General features: G+C 43.5%; 1 protein-coding gene across 1 annotated transcript in view; it reads left to right on the top strand.

Moving 5' to 3' along the window:
• Positions 1 to 22,223, top strand: part of ACOT7 (acyl-CoA thioesterase 7) — a 130,478-nt gene that overhangs the window by 24,862 nt on the left and 83,393 nt on the right. The window contains exon 5 of the mRNA XM_018576546.1: positions 19,809 to 19,900. Coding sequence (XP_018432048.1) covers positions 19,809 to 19,900 — 92 coding nt within the window. The remainder of the gene's footprint in view (positions 1 to 19,808; positions 19,901 to 22,223) is intronic.

Genomic DNA, 22,223 nt, shown 5'->3' with positions numbered 1-22,223 from the left:
ACACAGGGAGTTTTATACAAGACACCACAGATTTCCTGAACAAACTGAGCCTAATCACCAACCTACCTGCTAATACTATACTTGTCACCATGGATGTGGAATCTTTGTACAGTAACATCCCCCATAAAGATGGTATTGAGGCCTGTACCAAATTCCTTTCCTCCCAAAAATATGACATACAACATATACACAATCGAGTGTTGCAAACGAAATAAGTAGGCATTTACAGAAGAAAGCCTTTTAAACTTCCATGAATCATTAAATTCATTCCATCCATCCATGAAATTTAAAATGAATTTCTCAGTACACAGTGTGTTTTTTCTGGATTGTGCCATAACGGTCAGCAATGGCTCACTCTGTTCCTCTGTGTACAGAAAACCCACAGACAGGTACAGCTACCTCCATAATTCCAGCTTCCATCCGAATCACACTATAGGGTGTCATCTACAGCCAAGCAATTTAGTCCAATAAAAAAGGTATCATTGCACACTGCAATACTGCGTTTTTTGTCTTTTTTGACATCCGACAACTAGTGCTTCTGGCAAATCCCAGAAGCACTAGTAATTTAGCCACCATTTTCATTTCCCTGGTAGTTTCAAGTTAAATATCACATTTAAAGTGAAACTAAACTCAGGAGTTAGATCCTAAAAATACATCCAAGCCCGTGATGGACTACAATCTCAATACAAATTAGTACACTGAACGTGAGAGTGTAGTCCATCACAGGAGTGAGCTTGGAGCGGTGACTACTTTACAACACACACAGGGACCATGGGGAACAAAAGTAGCCACACTCCAGAAGGAAGGACAGTGTCTGGACCAATTCAGAGATGATTTGAGGATCTACAGCCGAGTGATAGACAAATAAGATACATTTTTGTTAACAGTTAAGGTACTTGAGTGTATTTTTAGGATTTAACACTTGAGTTTAGTGTCACTTGGCATGGTGGGGCTACCCCTGCACGGCAAGAGTTTAGTGATTCCAGCTTCCTTTGGGCTGCTAGACTGGTCCCCGCAGCCTCCTCTTTCCTCTGCTTCCAGCATTCCAAGAACTGCTGATGTCCTCACATTTTATGCGGTGCATTGACCTGTGTTAATTGTGAGGACGCCGAGAGACATTCCATAGCCAGAGGGGTAGAGAGGTGAGCGCTGACCACCATGGGACCGAGGATCAAGTAAAACAGCTTTATTTGAGTCCCCTAGACAACATTAACACTGAAACCTTGCAGTGCTGGGTATCCCCACTGCAAGGGTATGTGTATTCATTTACCTTCTTTAAGGCCAAGATTGCCCAAAATACATCTAGCGTTGTCCTTTTTATCTGCCGTTCTGTAATAAAAAGCTTAAACATTGGATCAAGTTCTTAGGCTGATTTTTGGGACCAGAAGTTTTTGCACTTGGAAAGAAGGTGCCTAATAGAACCTCTAGTGATTCAGTCCCGACATTGCACCAGCCAGGTGAGTGGATTATGACCTGTTAAACCATACAGTTAGCAGCAAACAATATTTTTTTTCTACAGTGGTCCTGGAAAACTCAACTCTTGGAAAGAAAACTACCCTTGCAGTGGACACCACCCTCCCAAGCCCCCACCTATCCCCCCGCACCACAAGGGTTCAATGCTGTTTGAAGCTAAGACTAGAGGAATAAGTTGCAATACTTACCTTATTCCTCGCTCTGGTAGGCTCCGGCGTGCTCCTTCTTTCCGATGCTTTGGGTTGGGGGTTATTGGTCCTGCATTGATTACATCAGTACTTGATTACATCAGCATGCGACCGCCGGCCGGAGCATAATAGAGAAGAGGTTTCGGCGGACTGGTCACATGGTGGGGAGGAAGCTTGCTGGAGTGTTAGAGGAATAAGGTATAATACCTCCTTTATCTCTAGACTTAATGAGCATTTCATTTAACACCTGAGGGGATTTTTTTTTTTTAATTCCCGAACAATTGAACTGTATCACACAGTTTTTAAAAATGCTTTCTGTTTATGGCAACCCACCTTTTTCCAACGGGCCTTTTGCTCCCTAGCTTGGAAGCATTGTCACACCTCATGATCCTGAGAGCATTCATGCTGGAGGAGAACATAATAGGTAGAAGAAGCCCTTAGGATGATAAATGGTGTGTGTTGCATGACGGCTGTGCTCGGTGGCTGTGTACTTGTCTTACCGAGGTATTTTGTGAATCCCTCATCATTTCGTTCATGCCGGCCTTGCTCTCGAGCAGCGTCTGCCTGCGTGGGATTATGCGTCTCTTTTAGTCAGCGTCATATTTTTATCTCGCCTGACACACTTCCTTTCATTTTCCCTTTTAGCTCTTGCCCCACTTTCCTCTGGATTACCTCTCCTCTTTTGTTCATTTATTTTGGTTTACGCTTTTTTTTGTTTTTTTTTTTTTTTTTTTTTTTTTTTTTTTTTTTACCATTTCTGCCAATGTCTGTGCTGACATCAGTGTATGGAATAGAGAGACGTGACTACACCACCCAGCAGATTCATAGATAGCTCCAGCACAGGGAAAGACTACACAGAGGTGAATATATCATCCATTAGATTCATAGATGGCCCGGCACAGGGGAAGGCTAGAGAGAGGTGATTACATCACCCAGCAGATTCATATATAGTTCTGAGATAGGTAAAGTCTAGAGAGAAATGAGTACATCACCCAGCAGATTCATATATAGTTCTGAGATAGGTAAAGTCTAGAGAGAAATGAGTACATCACCCAGCAGATTCATATATAGTTCTGAGATAGGTAAAGTCTAGAGAGAAATGAGTACATCACCCAGCAGATTCATATATAGTTCTGAGATAGGTAAAGTCTAGAGAGAAATGAGTACATCACCCAGCAGATTCATATATAGTTCTGAGATAGGTAAAGTCTAGAGAGAAATGAGTACATCACCCAGCAGATTCATATATAGCTCCGGCACAGGGGAAGGCTAGAAAGAGGGGAGTACATCATCCAGCAGATTCATAGATAGTTCTAGCACAGGGGAAGGCTAGATAGAGGTAAATACATCACCCAACAGATTCATAGTTGGCTCCGGCACAGGGAAAGTTAAGAGACTCTACTTTATCCCATGTAACAGTGCTGGTTCTTGGCTATTGGCCACTCATACACCACTTGTGCTGGGGGAGTCCCCAGCCATGTGTAAGTTCCAGGTCACAACCTTAAGCTAACACATGACATTCTCTTTAAGTTCTTGGTGGCTGAGCTAAGCATTTGGGGAATAAGGGAAAGGTAAGTATGCGCAGGCAGTGGGGCTGCCATCAAAGTGAACCTGTTTGAGTTATGTTGTGCTCCGCTCGATAGTGTGATGAGGATCAGGATGATAACCTGCAATGCTATCACTGAGTTTTTTCCTGCTTGGCGTAGTGATTCCATTTACACACCATGAGCCGATTTTTTTTGAATGAGAATGGCTGTTGTGTGTGTAGCTAAGCAGTATATAATGGAGAGCACATAGCGACAACTATGCACAGTGGCAACATAAGTTAAATGCGTCTACGCAATGCAGGTCATTGCATCGCGCCCCAGTGCACCATGAAAACAATGCATGCACTATTTTTTGAGAGGGCACTGCAACACATGTTACCATGCTGCAGCCTATGAGCTTTGGAAAGGATGCTTTGCAGGACTGTGCACAAAATAAATGTCATGCATCATTATTTACCTGCAACACTTGTCTGTTGGCAGGTGCATTGGGGAGCCATTCAGAATGAATGGCTCCATATCGCACCAGTGCATATTAATTGGTGGGAACGGGCCCTTAATGAAGACAGATTTTCTTTTTTTGATTCAAGAAAACATGCCGCAGTTGGACGTCTTCAGCCCTCATGTGAATGCTGCCATGGAAGCATGCTTTATTCCAGATAGAACTGTACATTTTCTACACCGATAATTGGATTATATTTTGTGGCCAATTGAGATGCAAATGATATTTAGTGAAGTCCGTCCATTAGTAATCGTGGCGGGAGAGCAGACTGCGTCTCGTTTTGTGGCCGTTTATTGTCAATAACCTAACTTTAGAACTCTTCAAATAATTTGCTGGCTAGGCCTCGGTAACCATGGCAACCCTTTTCCCCCCACCACCACCACCTTCGCTCATGCTCTCTATCTGGATGTGTGATGATGATTGCTCAACATCCAAACAAGTTTGATTTCCCAGCTTGATATTCACAATGTTCTTTTGTTGTAAGTCCCTCGTCTGACCTCCTTCAAAGGAGCTAAAATTTCCCTTTGCCGGGTCTCCGTTCAGATGAAGTTCACCCAGGCCTGCATGCAGCCCTCGGCTTGAGTTCTTGAAGTTTCTTTGGAGACGAGGCTTGTGTTATTTAAAGCCGCGCTTAAATTAGCCTCTTTGGATTTTGTTTTCTTTACCGCCTAGGTTGACGTGGGCGGACTAGGTTTAATCTTGAAGAGCGTGCGGCATATCACGGTCTGTTGTTTTGTACCTGGAGGAGGAAATAAAGAAACATCAATTAGGAGCATCGAAATAGGCTCAATTGTTTTGTTTTGCTTTTCGTGGAAAAGGATCATTAATTTTTAGGCTTGTTTTGCTGAATGTAACATGGGCTGTTATGCTTAGACTGCGGCCGGAAAGATGTCCACGATGACCTATAGCAGGACACCAAAATGGGTTGTGTCCAGCGGCCCAGTACACGGGCCGCTGCTTGTTTTGCCTATTCAGTGCAAAGTGTCAGGTGCGCAAGGCATTCCATCTGCTCATGTTTCATGTTGCATCTCATATTTAGGGTGTATCATGAAACATCCTCACATTGCAACCCCCCTCCCGCCCATTTACCTGAATCATAGGCTTGTTTACCTCTTTGAGTTAGGCGCGGCTGTGCATGGCTCCGCCCACACTGCTGCGTCTTCCATTCACATGTCATTTAACAGGACCTGTGAATGGATAAATTACGTCAGAGGGACTTGTAGTTCTGTCAGCACACTTGTAGTCCATCGACACTTGAATGGACAGAAGGAGTCTGCAGGAGCCAGCAGTGGCATATCCAGAGTATGGCACATGCCCTGGGCACCACTTGAAGGGGCACTGCTCCGAGGATCAGCGAACTTTTGCCGCCGACTTTTTTTTTCTCTCTCTCCAACCATCTCCCATACGCATCTCCCCACCTGACTATTAGCAGCCAGGGACACTCTGTCCCACCCAGCTCCTGGCAACCATTGACATCCCTGGTTGCCGGAAGCTGTGGAACTGTCAGGGGTGCAATATATTGTAGCCAGAGCATTGCACAGATTGTGGTGGCAATACTTTACTGGCTCCAATGCAAAAAAATAAAAATAAATGCACATTTTTTCTTTTATGAAGAAGTTTGCATGAATTAATATTATTATTATTTTTATCATCAACATTATTATTAATTTATTTTGCAAAAGATAAAATTTCCCTTTTAAATTACTGCTTAAAGGACAACTTAATTTTTAGTGAAGCTATGTGGCCGCCAGGAGAGAAAGTCACACGTTCCTCCCTACTAGGGAATACAGCAGGGGTGGGCAACTGGCCCTCAAGCTGTTGTGGAACTACAAGTTCCACGAGGCATTGCAAGACTCTGAGAGCCACAGAAATGACTCCCAAAGGCAGCTTCATGATGGGATTTGTAGTTAAAGCACAGCTAGGGGGTCAGAGTTGCCCACCCCTACAATATAGAGCAGGGCAGCCAAACTCCGGCCCTCCAGCTGTTGGGAAACTGCAAATCCCATGATGCATCTCTGTCTGGGAGTCATGTCTGTGGCTGTGAGAATCTTGCAATGCCTTAATGGGATTTGTAGTTCCACAGCTGGAGGGCCAGAGTTTGGCTACCCCTGATATAGGATATCTCGTGGGGCTTTGGTGCATGGCAAGGTGATGTGGAAGGCAGGTACAGGCACCAGGGAATTCTGGCTTTTCCCTGCACCTGATACTTTGTCCCGAATGGGAAGAGAATAATTTTGCATAAAGCGGGTCACATTTATATATTTACATCTTTAAAAACAGAACGGTAAAGAGACAGTAGTCCCCCTTTAAATCAGCCGATGGCTGCCAGGAAGCTGCAAGGAGCCCGCAGATGGCCAGAAACGCGTTGGTTTGAACCAGCAGGTAATACAGTGTGGACCGTGTCTCAGTCAATCCATGGCTTCATTATTCAGTCTGTTTACTGTGCAAGTAACCTTGACACCGGGTAAGTTTTGATGATCTCAGCACAGTTTGAGCTAGCGATGGGCACATCTTGATTGTCATTGCCGCCATGAATAATGAATAGCCAGGATCATAATCCTTACATGGTGCTGGATGAGATAAGATAGCTGTGGAGCTGACTCATCGCTTTTCTTTTTCACTGGAGTATCTGGGGAGTGTCAATTAATAGCACCGGGTGACGCACTTACAGTCTTAAGGCATTGAATGGTCTCTCTTAGCCAGTGTGATACCAGTTTTCACAAGTTATACCCGAGCTCTGAGCGGCGTGACCAAGGTTTTATTATCTCGTGATTCAGGTAGCCCAGACAGAACAGCTATGCCCTGGACCTTCCTGAAGCAATACAGCCTGGTCCATGACTCGCTTCAAGTGTATGGCTAAAATCCGTGCACAATTTGTTCCAAAAGGGTGATGAGATACTTTCCAGTGTTTAGACATAGAGAACTCTTTACAAGTATCTATCCACGCCTCTAGTGCAGGGGTAGGCAAACTCTGGCCCTCCAGCTGTGGCGAATCTACAAATGCCATCATGGATCTGCCTCTGGGAGTGTTGCAGTGCCTAAGGGGATTTGTAGTTGCACCACAGCTGGAGCACTAGAGTTTGCCCACTCCCGTTCTAGTGCATAATGTTGCTGGGGATGCCTTTTTAAAATGGCTTCAAGCTCTGTGCAAACTAATGAGAGAAAGCTAAGATGTCACCACTCTGGTCTCGACCTCCTGCACCCTACTAAAGGCAACCTAGTGTGATGAACAGCCAGTGATCCCTTGTTAGGTGCAGAAGGTGGCAGATAGATGGCCACTGATTAAAACAATCTTTGAGAAGCCTATAGAATCCATTAATTGAGGAATATTCAAATTATTGGCTGAAGGCAACCTAGCAACAGATTTATTTTTTTTAGGATAAGTGCATGCTTGCTAAGATATGTGTCAGTATACAATTCCTAGGTATCTGTTGTGTCTCACTAAGACCATACTATTTTCCCCTCCCTGGCAATGCTCCATCTGCTTGTCTCTACAGAAGGACAGAGCCATCTTTGTTCAGGCATCATCCAGGGTCACCATCTACTTCCAGGACTGAGATGCCCGCTCAGATAGGACACACGCATGTTAATCCCCCTACCTCTGCAGTTAATGGCCGTGTTCATAAATGTCGGTGTAAAATTTACAGTGTTGCAATCTGATCAGAGGCGACTGAGGAAATGCTTTCATCAGCCTGCAGCAGACTGACGACATCATCTTAGCGTAGACAAAGTCAATTGGATGATTATCGGAGCTTTTTGTTTTTGGATAATATTGCTGCATATTGTGACATTCGAGTGATTAAAGGAGAAATATGGGATGAGTAAAATACGCTCATCCCCATAGTCAGAGTCGACGTGTGACACTGCAGTTCACACATGTCGGCTCTATAGCTTGAGAACTGAGAGGTCACATACTGCTGATCGCTCAGTTCATGAGCTTCTCCCTTGCAGAGAGCGGTGACTTTCTGTCATCACTCACTGCAGGGATTCCCTCTTCCCTCTCTGTTCCTCCAGTGCTTACTGGAGGGACAGACAAGGGAGGGGGCGGGCACAGCAGGCTCTGGCTCTAGAGAGGCAGAGCCAGCTGTCAATCAGGCAGCGGGGCGGATCCTGACTGTCAGCATATAGCAGGCAATAGCACGCTGTATACTGAGTTTTGGGTCACAGGAGGACATTAGTAAATGTCCTCCTGTGACACAAAAGAGAATTACGGACAAAAAAGGTATGACCATTGTTTTAATTCACGCAGACCTGTAAATTTACTAAACGATTTACTATAAGATGCATTGGTTTTAAGCCCAGCATTGACAGGTTCTCTTGACTGGCAGACCCATGTAGAGGCGGGTAGACCACAGAAAGTTTTGCCTTTTTTTTTACAAATCTTTCGGCAGGTTTGTCTCCGCATTGGTGTCACAGCAATATATATATATATATCTGTGATATTTGGTGGCTCCAGTGGCTCCTCTTCTACAAACATCGTGATTTTTTTTCCCGCAGCGAGTGGCGCGCTCTGCCAGCTTTGTGTTCCCTCTGTATTTTAGTCGTGCTAAATTTGTCTTCCTGGAAGCAGCTGTTTGACTATTTGAAGGTGCAGTTTCCCTGGCAACGAACCTCTGGGTTGACTGATTTCAATAGTGCGTGTCTGAGGCGTGAGATGTGCAATCGATACCGTCTGAATTTCTCCTCCTTTTTCTGTTCAACTTATTTGCCTTTGCGCTCTTGCCAGCGTTCGGGACTTGTATGGATTTAGCATTTCTCTAACATTTATGTAACATTTGTGACACGTTTTGTATCAGATTTTAGAATTGTGTATCTCCATGAGAAGAATTTATTTCATGGCCACTAGAGGGAACCGCTGTCAGAGGAGTTCTATTGAGGATCTGATCTTGCAGTTATGAAACTCACAAAGTGGCATCGTGATTTTGGCAGCAGCAGTAACGTGTTTGTGTTTCAGTTCTAAAGCAGAACTTTTTAAAGTTACTATTAACCCCTGCAGTGGGGCTACTTCCACACTGCAAGGGTTAAGTGCTCATTTGCGTCTGGGTTCAAAAGAAATCCAATATTTCTATATATAAAGCTTCTATATTTACATCCTGTCCAGAGCTGCTCCTGCAGGTTCCCTACCCCTCCACCGATCCAGAGCTGCTCCTCTTCCTGGCTAGATGACACCCGGCCTCATTCAACCCACTTACTATTAGCCTAGGGTGTCATGGCTCCACCTCCACCCTGAACTCTCTGGAGAATGTTACGGTAGTACATAGCACCACAATCATCTACCAAGACAGCAACCTGAGAGATGATTGGTCCTTCCAACTACAGGAAACACAATCTTGGTAATTTGTTGTGTTTTGGGGCATTTAATTAAATTTGTCACTAAATTTTGGGGTTTAATAAGGAGTTGCGCTAATATTGCGCAACATAAAAATTTTCAACTACCACCATTTTATTCTATAGGGTCTTGGCATTCAGAAAATATATAATGTTGGGGGGTTTTATGTCATTTTCAGGCCTAAAATGTGGAATATAACATGTGTGCAAAAAATGAAAAAAGGGCCTCAGTCATGAAGGGGTTAAAAACCCCTCTCACCCTCCTCCCTCAATTTTTGACTGTGTTTCTTACCATTCAGGTCTGCACAATGTTTGTTTCTTTCTTCGGACCGGATGGCCTTGGGGTCAGCGGTCCTCCTCTGTGTGGCTCTGCTGAGGTCCTTTTGCTACCTCTCTAGCCTTGCCTTTGTATTGCAGAGGTTCCACCTGTATTTCAGGTTTCTTGGCCCCTATTTTGTGTCCTTAGGAGTCGACTTCTGAGGTCCCCCGTGCTTTGGCCCTGTCCGTTTTAACCTCCGGGTAGTAGAGTGGTCACCCCCTGGCGGGAAACCTGTGGCTAGTGGAGGGCGGGGCCTTGAGTTTCAAGCCTAATTCTGAGGCTGGCCACATAACTTCTGCCTGCCGCTGCATGAAAGCTTATCAGACAGAGCAGGGAGAGGCTGCATGCTGCGACCGACATGGAGGAAGACGGCAAGCAGGTGGTGACTGCGCCCAAGACCAAAGTGGCAGCACGTGTTCTTGCAGTGCCTGGTGTCTGGGGGTGTTTTGCTATTGGTCATTAGGTGGAAGGCTATATTAAGGTTCTATTGCACTATTATGTAGTGTTAATTTTTTCTTTTTTTCCATTTTGCATCTACCCATTGCCGGAGGAAAAAGAGGGTGAAGAGGACCTGCGACTTCACCTTATTAAAGGCGTGAAAAAAGTTTTTTTCTAAATGGGTCAAGGGGTACTTCAACAGGGGTGAACAGGAGAGGAAATGTCCCTGGCTTTGAGAAGACATGTATGAAAAAGTAAAAAAATGCACGTTAAGGTGCATGTTGTAACATACCGCAACATGATGCAGAAGTGTAAAGAGGGAATTAATAATTGGGTAACTGGGAGATGATTGTAAATTGGATGCACGTCACACCATGGCTGAAAATGCCACGTATATGTGTGGGTGTGGCTTGTCACCAGTTTTGTTGGCAGTGTATTCCGAGGACCCCATATGCACCTTATTGATCATACAATAACCAGTAAGCTTAAAGGAGAACTATGAGGTGAGTGCTTTTCACTCACCTCATAGTTCTAGCCGACCTGTGACAATGAGACTGTCACAGTTCGGCTCAGTAGATCGGGAGGTGAGCGAACACATACCGTCGCTCGCTCACTTCTCGATCCTGTCACGGCTCTCTGCCGTGACAGGGGAGGGGCTGGATTCCCCCCTCCCCGCTCCGATCCGCCAGCGCTGACTGGTGGAACGGATGGGGGAAGGGGCGGGTACAGCTGGCTCTCCCTCTAGATAGGCAGAGCCAGCTGTCACTCACGCAGCTGGGCGGATCCAGCTGCGTGAGTGACAGCTCACGCTGTAGCTTGCGGTATACTGAGCTTAGGGTGACGAGAGGATGCTACTTTGTGTCTTCCCGTTACCCTTAGAAGAACTATGGGGAAAAGCCCTAACCCCATAGTTCTCCTTTAATACAAAGCTTTTTGTTACCGGCACGCCATTGATGTTGTTTTTTTTTTTTCTTATCACTGAAAGAAGAAGAAAATAGTAAACACATCATTTTAATTCTACTTAGCGTATTTTGTACGAAACGTGGCGTGTTTTACTTAAAACATTTGTTTTTGTCGGGTTTGTTTATTGCCTTGCTGTCTTGCCTCTGTCACAATACATCATCTTTATTTCGCTGTTCCGTGTGTTGTGACGCCTCTTGGCAGAAGGAAAAGGGAACTGGAAATCTCTATTAAATTGCAGCTACGTCTCTTCCCCCTGCACGAGCAACATAATATCGTCTGCGGCCTTTATTTAATAACGCAGTACAAGGACGTGTCATGTGCAATTACCCTTGGCGGTCTAAGCGGTTGGTTTGTAGCAGTTTATTCAGTCTAATGAAGAATGAATTCTGATTGGTTGTAGGGATTTCTTTGCTGCCATTTCTTTCTTTTAAGGGAATGTGCCAGGTTAGATGGATATGAGCCGCCATTGCTGGATTGAAGCCCAACTCACGTTTCACTCGAAAGTAAAGTGCAATAGCCAATAGCAATCTAGCTATGGATTCATATGCCTTTTTGGTTTCTTTTCTGACTGACGGTCGGGCCGCGGCTCCCGATGTCAGAAAAGAAAAAAAAAAACGATCGCAGGGAAAGGTTTATCTGCTCGATCGAGCAGATAAACCTTTCCGGGAGGAAGTGTTTCTCTCCCGGGCGGCCGGGAGCCGCTATCCAATAGCGGGAGACTCCCGGAGCGTCCGGGAGAGTTGGGATGTCTGCACTATAAGTCGCTGAATTTGACCTGCTATCGGCTTCTTGCATCTCCTATACAGCAGACTGAAAACACATGGCGCACTGCTCGCCCCTATCATGCGTCCCCACAATCCACACACAGCGCACGGATGACTCTCTTCTGGGTTGATCGGCTCAAAAACCGTGGAACCAGCACACGATGATCTTCCAAAGGAATTCAAACTTTATTCCACATGCATCTGTACAAAGCACAACCGCTGATGTGTTTCTGCCTTACTTGGCCTTTGCCATAGCTGGCTCCTGTAGAGCAGGGCTGGAGTGTGAGAGTAAGAAGCAGCACAAGGGCCCAATCGCTTCACGGACTAAACGAAGCATGCTGATAGGAGATAGCAGAGGGATGAGCTTATCACTGTGCTGCTTCTCGCCTCACTGTCCAGTCACAGGCTGGGGGGAGTGTGCCCAGGGCGACCTGGGCTTAGAGGAAGTGGGTTAAATGATGCTGGCCATCAGACTGAAGACATCTAGCAACAGAAATAAGTACTGCGGGGGAAATCTTTGGATATAAGGTGAATATTGCAGTTAAATCTAGCTTTGTTTTTGTATTTCTGATAGGCTTTTTGTTTTGGTTGGAGTTCTGCTTTATCTGTTCATGTGCAGAAAAAAAATATTTTGGCCAGGGGTGGCAGCTTATCATTTATCCGCCGTTGTGCTAAACGAGTGGCGAATGTAATAAAACGAAGCCTCCTAATAGAACATGCCTTTGTTCACTTAGGCCGAAGGAGACAGACATTGGCTCACAGTTGCTATGACGACCGGCCTGTCAGGATGGTTTTATTAAGGTCCAATGGTAATTCCTATTCCCAAAAGCATGTTGTCAGATTCACTTTTAGTCAAAGCGCTGCGGAAATATTTTCCATATTATTTGCTTGTACTCTACACACAACGGATAATTACATTTAAATGTAAGAGTTCTGGCAGTGATGAAATAGTAATAGGGAAATATGTTTTATTGCCTCGCTAAGTCCCCATAATGCATCGGAGTTCTACTTTTTCTACTTGTTTTTAGGCCATTTTATACAAATTACAGCTGCTTAAAGAGAACCGGTTGTGGTTTGGCTTACGTTCAAAAAACTCTTTAGTAATGGCAATTTACAAACAGATACTTGTAGATAATTGCAGACTTTTTATTCTTTGCATACTATATTTTTTCTTTTCCTCCCCAATCTTCTCACGGTGGCCATTTTCACTAATGAAGATGAATCAATTTCCCATTACTTCCTGGAACTCTGGGTCTGCTTCCTGGAACATGTGACAATGCACATGATCTGGGGGGGGGATTTACAGATGAAATTTTGCAGGAAGGCACTGGTGATGTAGCCTTCCGAGGATTCATCTGTGAGGCCATGGCTACATCACCAGTGCCTCACTCAACCAGGCAAGCACTACATCACCAGTTCCTCACTCAGCCGGGCCAGGGCTACATCACCAGTGCCTCACTCAACCAGGCCAGGGCTACATCACCAGTACCTCACTCAACCAGGTCAAGACTACCACACCAGTGCCTCACTCAACCAGGCAAGGGCTAAATCACCAGTGCCTCACTCAACCAAGTCAAGTCTACTACACCAGTGCCTCACTCAACTAAGGGCTACATCACAAGTGCCTCACTCAACTAGGCCAGGGCTACATGATCAATGCCTCACTCAACCAGGCAAGGGCTACATCACCCGTGTCTCACTTAACCAGGCAAGGGCTATATCACCAGCCAACCAAGGGCTACATCACCAGTGTCTCACCCAAGCAGGCCAGGGCTGCATCACCAATGCCTTACTAAGCCAGGAAATTATAAAGAGTATCTGTAAGTAAAAGAATATATAACTGATGAATTTAAAATAAACTGAACTGCATGCTGATTAGATTTTTAATGAAAGGGGATAAAGGTCTGCTTTACCTTTTTCCTCAGACAAAGAAAGCAGACTTTGGATCTGAGAGTCCGAGCTGTCTGAGGTCTGACAGTTTCTGGCCTGTCAAAAGCCTTACATGCAATAGGCTGGAAGCCTTTTCTGTGTTCCAACTCCTCAGTGTGCATAACAATGTTCAAGTGACATTAAAGTCAAAGATATTTTGCCCTCCCCCCAATGTTAATTAAAGCACTTACCTTAAATGATGTCTCTTAATCCGATCTTCTTCTTTCCTGTCCTTTCCTGTCCTTTTCAGCCTTCTCTCCTGCGGGTCTCAGATCCAGCGCTGACTCCTCTGTCCTTGCTGGCACTTCCTGTCCCACGGTGTCTGCATGCGGGTGCACGCCATCCATATACTTACCTTGTGTCTCTCCTCGTCTCCCGGGCGCAAATGTGTACTGCGCATGCGCCCGCCCCAAGATGCTTTACGTCCGCCTGAGAATTTTCACATTTTCGGACGGGGGCGCGCGGGGAAGACACAGGTAAGTTAAAAGCGTTTTTTTTTTTTTACACTTTTTGCATATATCTACTGCTTGCTAGCCATAGATATATGCAAAAACACCGGAGGGTTAATAACTCTTTAATAAAGAAACCCCAAATCCCCTTAGTTAATAGGAATGTAAGCTACTACAGGTTGTTCCCAGTCCTGCCCAATACTGTCTGCAAACACAAAGCGGGCGAGTTTCCTGAAATATTGCTGAATATGCTGTGAATTACATCTACAGTATCTCCGATTCATGTTCATGGATTGACCTTTGTTATTTTGTTTCCTGGGTAGCAGCAGTGGCAGCTTGTCCACTTATTTCACTGTGTGCCATCTACTCAAGGCTGGAACCAATATTGTTAACATTATGAATATCGCGTTAATTGAACCGCTGACACAACCACATAAAAAAAATAGAAAAGAAAATGTCAGGCTAGTTGTGCCGATTTTATATTAGGACAAATATGAAGGTAAGATGTCATACTGACAGGGGGAAGAGCGAACGGTGCGCCGGGTGCGTGAAATCTATCGCAGGTCCAGCACAGGGAATAAAGTCAGCGAGATATTTCTGTCAATTGGAGACTAACGCAGATCTCTGTCATAGAGGAGGTCAGGATGGATGTCTTACCCAAGACAAATGGAGGATGTGATCGCTATGGAAACGTTTCATCCTGGAGATATTAAAAATACATTTTTTTACAAAAATATTTCCCTTTTGACATAGAAAATAGAATGGAGCCACATGTCTGTTTATACACATTTTGAAAGCATTGGTGTCGTTAATGTAAAAATGATAGATTAATAGTAGATAGATCGATAGATGGAGAGACAGACACAGAAAGGTAAATGGATAAAGACAGATAGATAAATAGAGAGATTGAGATGAATGGGTTGATGTGTATATAGATGAACATCGAAAGATATCCTTTCTGTCTGTCTGTCTCTTTATCTTCCTATCTAGGTGTTACGTGATTGATAGATATGGGTAGATAGACAGAGACAGATAGAAAAAGAGAGCTTTAGATAGAGATAGATAAACCTAGAAAGATGATCTGTCTATCCATCTTGATAGATAGATAGACTTTCTATTTTTATCTATCTATCTATCAAACGCTCTCTTTTTCTATCTGTCTCTCTGTCTATCCATCTCAGTCTTTCTATCTAAATAGCTAGATAAAGAGATGGATGGATAGATAGATGAATGTATATATAAAGGGAGGGCTATAGATAGATCTTTATCTAAATCTTCTTTCTATTTGTCTCTATCTATCTATATCTCTATATCTCTAAATAGATAGATGGATAAAGAGAGGGATATCGATTGAGAAAGCAAAAAAAAACAAAACAGAACAATATAGATAGATGGATAGATAGATGGATGGATGTAACTAACATTTGGAAAACATTGGTGTCATTCATATAATAATGTTGGCTGTCCCGTCCCTATTGTATATGCTGTATACTATACATATGGTACACGCACACATCTGGGACTCTAAACTAGCGCTAGTCAGAGGTCAGTCTCTCATTTTCTGTGTCGCAGGCCGTGGGTCAGCATCGTGCCGCTGTGTGGTCTCATTATTTCTATTAATAATGGCGCATAATGGCGCCTGTGGGTAGCCATTTTAACGCTTTAATTTAATACATGGAAATCCTGACAGCGGCTTTTTATCATGTCGGAAAACATGAAAATCTCTTTGCCTCCGGCATCCCCCGTTCCTGCGCTGCTTCGTCGCATGTGTCACAGGAACGTTCATTTTTATACTTGGCGGTCATGGTATACACTGTTCTGGGGGAATCCTAATGGATTGTTTTTTTTTTGTCATTGCATAATTTCTAATGAGTCGCATATTTATATGAATAGCTGTTTCAGACTGCTGACATGTAATTTGTAGGGGATGAATAATTGGATTGTTTCATAAAGTTACTGTAGCGGTTTTAATGCAGTCATATGTATTACATACGGCACTGGAAAGAAGAGCCATATGCAAAATGCTAGAACTCGGGAGAGCCAATCAAATTTCAGCTCGCTGTGACTGGGTCATTTTTTGTAGTCTTTTGCTCAATAATCCAGCATAACAAAAAGAGTATTGATTTGGTTGAATTGACTTGGACTTTCTTCCAGGGCTGAATTGTTCAGTTACAGTGAAAACCGTTGTTTATTGATTCTCTCCCTGGGTATTTCAATCGCTTTCGGAAATGTGCCATGCTTTTATCAAAATGATCGTTATCCAGAACAATCGTAATCATTGCGTGTATAGCTGTCATTCTTGCCAAAACAAATGGTTCATTTCTTTGGTCAATATATACAGTTCCGTTACACATTTGTGGATACCATCTTAGAAAACGGTGCTCTGTCTCTCTCTTACAACATCCTTCACTGTAATCAGAACAGGCAGCTGCTATGGGGATCTGTGGGTGGAAGGGGGCCCCATTAGGTTGTTGAGGCAAACGGAACATGTGAAGATAATACAGTACTGTGATTAAGGCCCCTTTCACAGGGGCTGATCAGGAGGGGATCTGTGCATGGATCCCCTCCTGATTTGAGCGGTATGGATCCAATGTTACCGTTGTGACATTCGTGTCCGTCCAGTTTCTTCCTGAAATAACCAGGACTCCATGTCAGTCTATGGGGAATCGGATATAAACGGACATGTAACAATTTACATCAAATTACCCCCAATCTGGCATGATCAGGTCCATGGAAACAGAACACTGTTCCGTTTGTTTTTCTGGACCTGGCCAGAGTCGGGGGTAACAGGTTTTAACGAACACCCATCCATGTACACACAGCTGTCCATAGACTAGCAACGGGCATCCGATTGGGTTTGCCTGGAAAAACTGACAGGTGGACCCGATCGGACCACCCATGTAAAAGAGGCCTAAGGGTTAGAGTGGTTGCAGTCGATGACAACTCTAATCCTCTGTAAAGTCTACAGTGCAGAGATGACTTCAGATACACAAGATGAGTTTTTGGGATCTTGCAACAGCTCAGAGAGAGAGATCATGGTGCTACGGGGCCCCATAATCTGGAGTTACAGCCATGAATACATCTTATAGGCTTTAGATTTATGTATTAAAAAAAACAATTAAAAGCCTTCGAAATCTTGTTTCGAGGAGCATATCCTTTTTTTCAGAACAAGGTTGTTACATGATGTCAACAGTCCTTTATCCAACTTAAAGTTCTAATCTACAAATTCCATATCCATAGGGTTTGATTTAGAGATATCCCTCATTGCATGGTACAGTGCGTTAATCGCACAGGACTGTGCTATTAACGCATGGTACTAGTGTGAACGGGCCCTCAAAAACACTGACATATATACACAACCACAGACATTCTCTCACACACACACACACTCCAAAAACATTTTTTTTCCTATTTTTAAGAACCACCCAGTCTCCTTACCTTACGAGAACTGGTGTGGATCCTCAGCCTGGGGTCCAGTGTGGGCTGCTGTGCTCTGCCTCCATGCATATGTGCATTGCTTGTACTGCTCCCTTGAGCGCCCTGTAGAGGTGCCGGGAGCCAGAATGTGATGTCACTCTAGTCCAGGCACCTCTACAGGGCACTCGAGGGAGCTGTAAGCAATGCATGTATGGATGGAGCTCCCTCTCGGCCATACCCCCACCCCACCTCAAGCTGATACTCGACACCATGTAGCATATTTTAAATGGCTGCTTGGCGTGAGAACTGACAGCGCTGTGCTAGAGGGAGGCTGAGGAACCTCTCACCAATAAAAGTGGAAGACATGCGGAAATCCACTGAACATGTAGTCGTGACCCACTTTTGGGTCACGACCCACCAGTTGGAAACCAAGGTTATAGAGTGTCACTTGAGGCTGCTGACGTCACATTCAAGATGGTGGCACCCATCAGCAGTCTTGGAGTTTTTGGATCTCTACACAAGGGAAACTTTAACAAATAAATGGAAAAAAAGATAAATGTACAAATAATCTTATGGGAAGATTTTTGTTAAAATGAATCATCTCTTTAAGTTAAATACTGCTGGCAGAAGGTCGGGGTGCCGTGATGTGTTTTATTGTTTTTGAGATCCAAAAGCTGGCTACAAATTGTATTTCAGATTGCTGTGTGTATGGCCAGAATAAGAATATAGCATTCATCCTGTAAGTCAAAATTCAGTAATCAGAAGTCAATCTTCACCAATTCGACCTTGGGGAAATCACTGGGGTTTACAGCTTTTTTTTTTGTCATCGTCATTTTTTTTAACATTGGTTTATTCAATAACCCCTAGAAAATTGTTATTTGCATGTTTTGTAGATTGTTTTTTTGCCCCTTCGGCTGGTGTTCCTTTCACTCCGCCAGTAACATGGCAGCACTGGCAAGGCGCTACGATATGATTAAATTCACAGATTAATAGAGGAGTTAATGAGCTCTCTTTGTGGCACTATCATGGGACCTTTGCTGCTTCATCTAAATTGATAATTGAATTTTAATTAAAATTGTATCATGCAGCTGAGATTTAATGAAGATGCCGTGTAACCTTAAGGGTACAGTGCCCAGGTACTCGAGTCTCTGTGAAACCCTGGAGGGAACCGGCTGCCACTTTTTCAAGTGTAGGACAGAGAAGACGTAGCGGTTCTTTGAGCGGAGCTGGATCTAAGAATGGCCCGCACCGCTTGGAACTGCTTTCACAGTACAGTATGGGGCGGGGAGGAGCGGCTGATTGAACGCTATGAAGAACCTGGAGTTCCTTTAGGACTTTTTGTAACTAAAATAAAAATAAGCCATATTCCACATTTTATTTTCTTGTGTGACATCATTGGGATAATTATGTTTGTAGAAAGTATAAAGGAATATACTTGGTGTTAGTAGATGGATTTCTTATGTAATTGTTGGTTCTGATATATGGATTGTCTCCCATTGGGGAAATGGAAATGTTCCTGGGCAGCCGCTGTCGGAATACAATAGCCAGACAGGAGATTCTTACATCTGCTTCAGTCCACAGCTGATCGAAACAAATGTATTGAGTTTGGACAGCTTAAAGAAGAACACTGGGCAGAAATTTTAGAGGTTCTTTTCTTCTTCATGCAACAAAAATAGCAGTTTAAAAAAAATATATTGTAGTCTATGAACCCCCCCCCCCCCCTTCCTCATTAAAGAAATTCCCTTTTGCTTCAAAGGCCTAATGCATTATGGTCACTAGACGGCACTGAAGAACATGGAAAACACTTATTCCCTAAGCTCCTCAGCTCCATCTAGTAGTTATAATGCGGACATTTCTGAATGTTACATTTGGCCTGAAAATTTTTTACTAAGAACATTAATTTTTGCTTCTATTCACACTGGACGAATGCTCACAGAGATTAGCAGGGTGAATGGCTCTGTGAATTATTTATAAATAAAATTCCAATATGGAAGATGACATTTGTGTGGTTTTTAAAGGCACGGCCCCTTTCAACTACCCTGGACCTGTTCTTGAGACACGCAAAAGCCCCTCGTAAGCCTCATTATAAATAAATGTGGTAGTACACAAATAATGATCAAATAAAAAAAAAAAAAAGTAATTTAAAAAAAAATAATTTTATTTTATGAACCCCCCCCCCCCCTTCCTCATTGAAGGAATTCCCTCTTGCTTCCAAGAGCCAATGAGCACACAAAGTGAGGAAACATCTAATTGCTTTATTTAAACAAACAAACATTTGGATGCAGCGATTTCCTTTGCTGCGTTCTCTTACCTGGTACGTGTCCCACACTTTGGTTACGCTGCTCGGGAGGGTGAGAGAATAGGAGAGAGAATTTAACTTGATGCTATTGGAAACATACAGAGTAGATTACCATCAGGAACACAGATGGTTTATTGTGTCATCGATATCCCTGTGATCGCTTAATTCATTTATTGTTATTGATTTCTCTTGCAGGAGCAAAGCGACTAACCAACCGAGCAACTTTGTGGTATGTGCCACTGTCTCTGACCAACGTGGACAAAGTCACCGAAGTTCCGCCAATCCAGGTAATTGTGTGAAGCTGAGGGTTCTACTTTATTATTTTACTAAACTGTATTTTGGACATATAATGGATCATAGCTGTTCAGACCACCTGCTCCCCACAGCTGCTAGGTAGCAGTACTGCCTAACTTTTATTGAAGATTTTATGTGAATTTTCACAGATTATTAAATTAAAATCACAGGCCAGTAATACATTTAAATCACTGGCCAGTACTAAATAAGTCACGGGACAGTACAAAATTAAAATCACAGACCAGTACTAAATTAAAATCACAGACCAGTATTAAAATAAAATGCTGCTTGTGAGTGGCTTTTGCAGCTTTATTACATCTGATTGCAGAGAAGGTAACTAAGGGCCAGAGCCATCCCTGTCCTTTTCAAGAGTACCGATAATGATGACAAATGGAGTCCCTGTTGTGTCATATATCTTATACCTCATTATGGCTTCTGCTAATCTCCATATACTGTATAAGGGAGTACTGTATTGTTGTCTTGGCACTTCTGTCTGGAATCAACATGTAACTGAAACATGTTACATATTATACATAACAATATGTCTAATAACACACAATTGTAATTGTATCATAAGAAGGAAATTGATTTATATGTCCCATTGTCAGTACCCCAGAGACAGGACCACATAGGACTCCGGGCAGATATAAAAGACACATTCATACAGTTTTGTAATAATTAATACATCATTAAATGTATTTTCTTTAATGTAATCAGTAACTGAATTTGAGATGGTCTCAGTCTTTTCCCTCTACAGCAGAGCTGAGAGAGAGGGATGAAAAAGGAAAACAAGGAGACATTCAGTTGTATTGCAGTAGAAGGAGTATGCTAAAAGGAGAAGAGAGCAGAGAGTCAGAGAGATGAGCTCATCCACCTGCTGCTTTTTCTTTCACTGTCCAATCATAGGTTGGGAAGGGGACCTGTAAGTGAAAAAGAAACTGCAGCAGAGAAAGATCAGGTTGTCTCCTCTATCATATATAGATATCTATATATAGATATCTATGTATAGATACCTAGTTGTGACCATTCCCAGGGCTGGTGGTGGCATAAGGGGGAACTTGAAGAGCCGCGGGCGAGGTGGGAGGGAATCAGCGGTGCCAACAAAGTCCGCACTAGAGGAAGCGAGGCGTCAGCGGAGGGAGCAGAGCCGCATAAGCCGATGCTTCCTCTATAGTGCCGGCTCCTGTCACTGGCGGAGTGATACCAAATGCACTCCACCTGTGAGGAATCGATAGTGAAAGTAAGTTTCGCTCATTTTGGCCAGCGATTGGTTACCAAATTGCTCTTGGAAAGGTACGGCACCCCTGATAGCCCTCATCACCCTATTCTTAACTTTGCCATTTTGGATTATTTAATTTGGATTTGCAATAACTTTGGATTGTTGTACATTAAAAAAAAAAAAAAAGTAAGACCTAGTGTGTTTTTTTTGAGCCAAAAAAAAATATAAGACGGTGTCTTATTTTCGGGGAAACATGGTAGGTGTGTGTGTGTGTGTGTGTGTGTGTGTGTATGTATGGAATTTTGTTTTATTTATTATTTTCTATGTCCCACTGTCAGTACTAGTATAAATCATATATATCCTATAGGTAGGACCACATGACGCTTCTTAAAACCTGCAGCTCCATATATATTTGCAAATGTGTGCAGCCGAGACCTCTGTTTTTATAAATTGATACCAGGATTAGGAGTCTTCATGACTAATTGCACTGAAGGCTGGGCGATTTGTATATTTTCTGTTGTTCTCAAAGGGGATTTCAGCAGCTGATGTTCATTTGTGCTCCTTGGAGCCGTAATATCCATTAAGACCAGAAAAGGGCACCGTGGAAGGAAGGGCACATCGGAGAGAAGGAGCTCTCATTATATATCATTGAGAATATGAAGAATTCTCAGAAAATATGGTGTAGAGCAAGGAAAAACAGGAAACTGGGGAGCCATATTTCTTAGCATTGACACATTGGGCTCTCAACCTTTTGGACGTGATTCACAGCGGTGCCAATCTCCATGGCGGCTTTACCGTAAATGGAGATTAGAGAATGTTTGGAAAATTCTCTGGGTAGAGAAGATTGGAGAATGGCTTTGAAATAAATCCTCGTGTAGCAGCTGCTAGGAAAGATCTGTAAATTGGCAGATGCATTGCTCCTAACACAGTAAATACTTCAGACGCTAAGGAGTCTCTGGGGATAAAACGGAGGACAATTATGTAACCGGTGTCAGGGTAATGGTGTCTCCTTAAAGGAAAGCAATAGGGGGAAAAAAACAGGAAAGCTGATCTCCGGTCTTCCTTTCAGGCTTGTTGAGTTGTACCGGCTCCTCTCC

The sequence above is a fragment of the Nanorana parkeri genome, unplaced genomic scaffold, assembly GCF_000935625.1.
Source record: "Nanorana parkeri isolate BGI_ZX_2015 unplaced genomic scaffold, ASM93562v1 scaffold5, whole genome shotgun sequence".
Taxonomy (NCBI): Eukaryota; Metazoa; Chordata; class Amphibia; order Anura; family Dicroglossidae; genus Nanorana; species Nanorana parkeri.
This window is presented reverse-complemented; position numbering and strand designations above follow the sequence as displayed.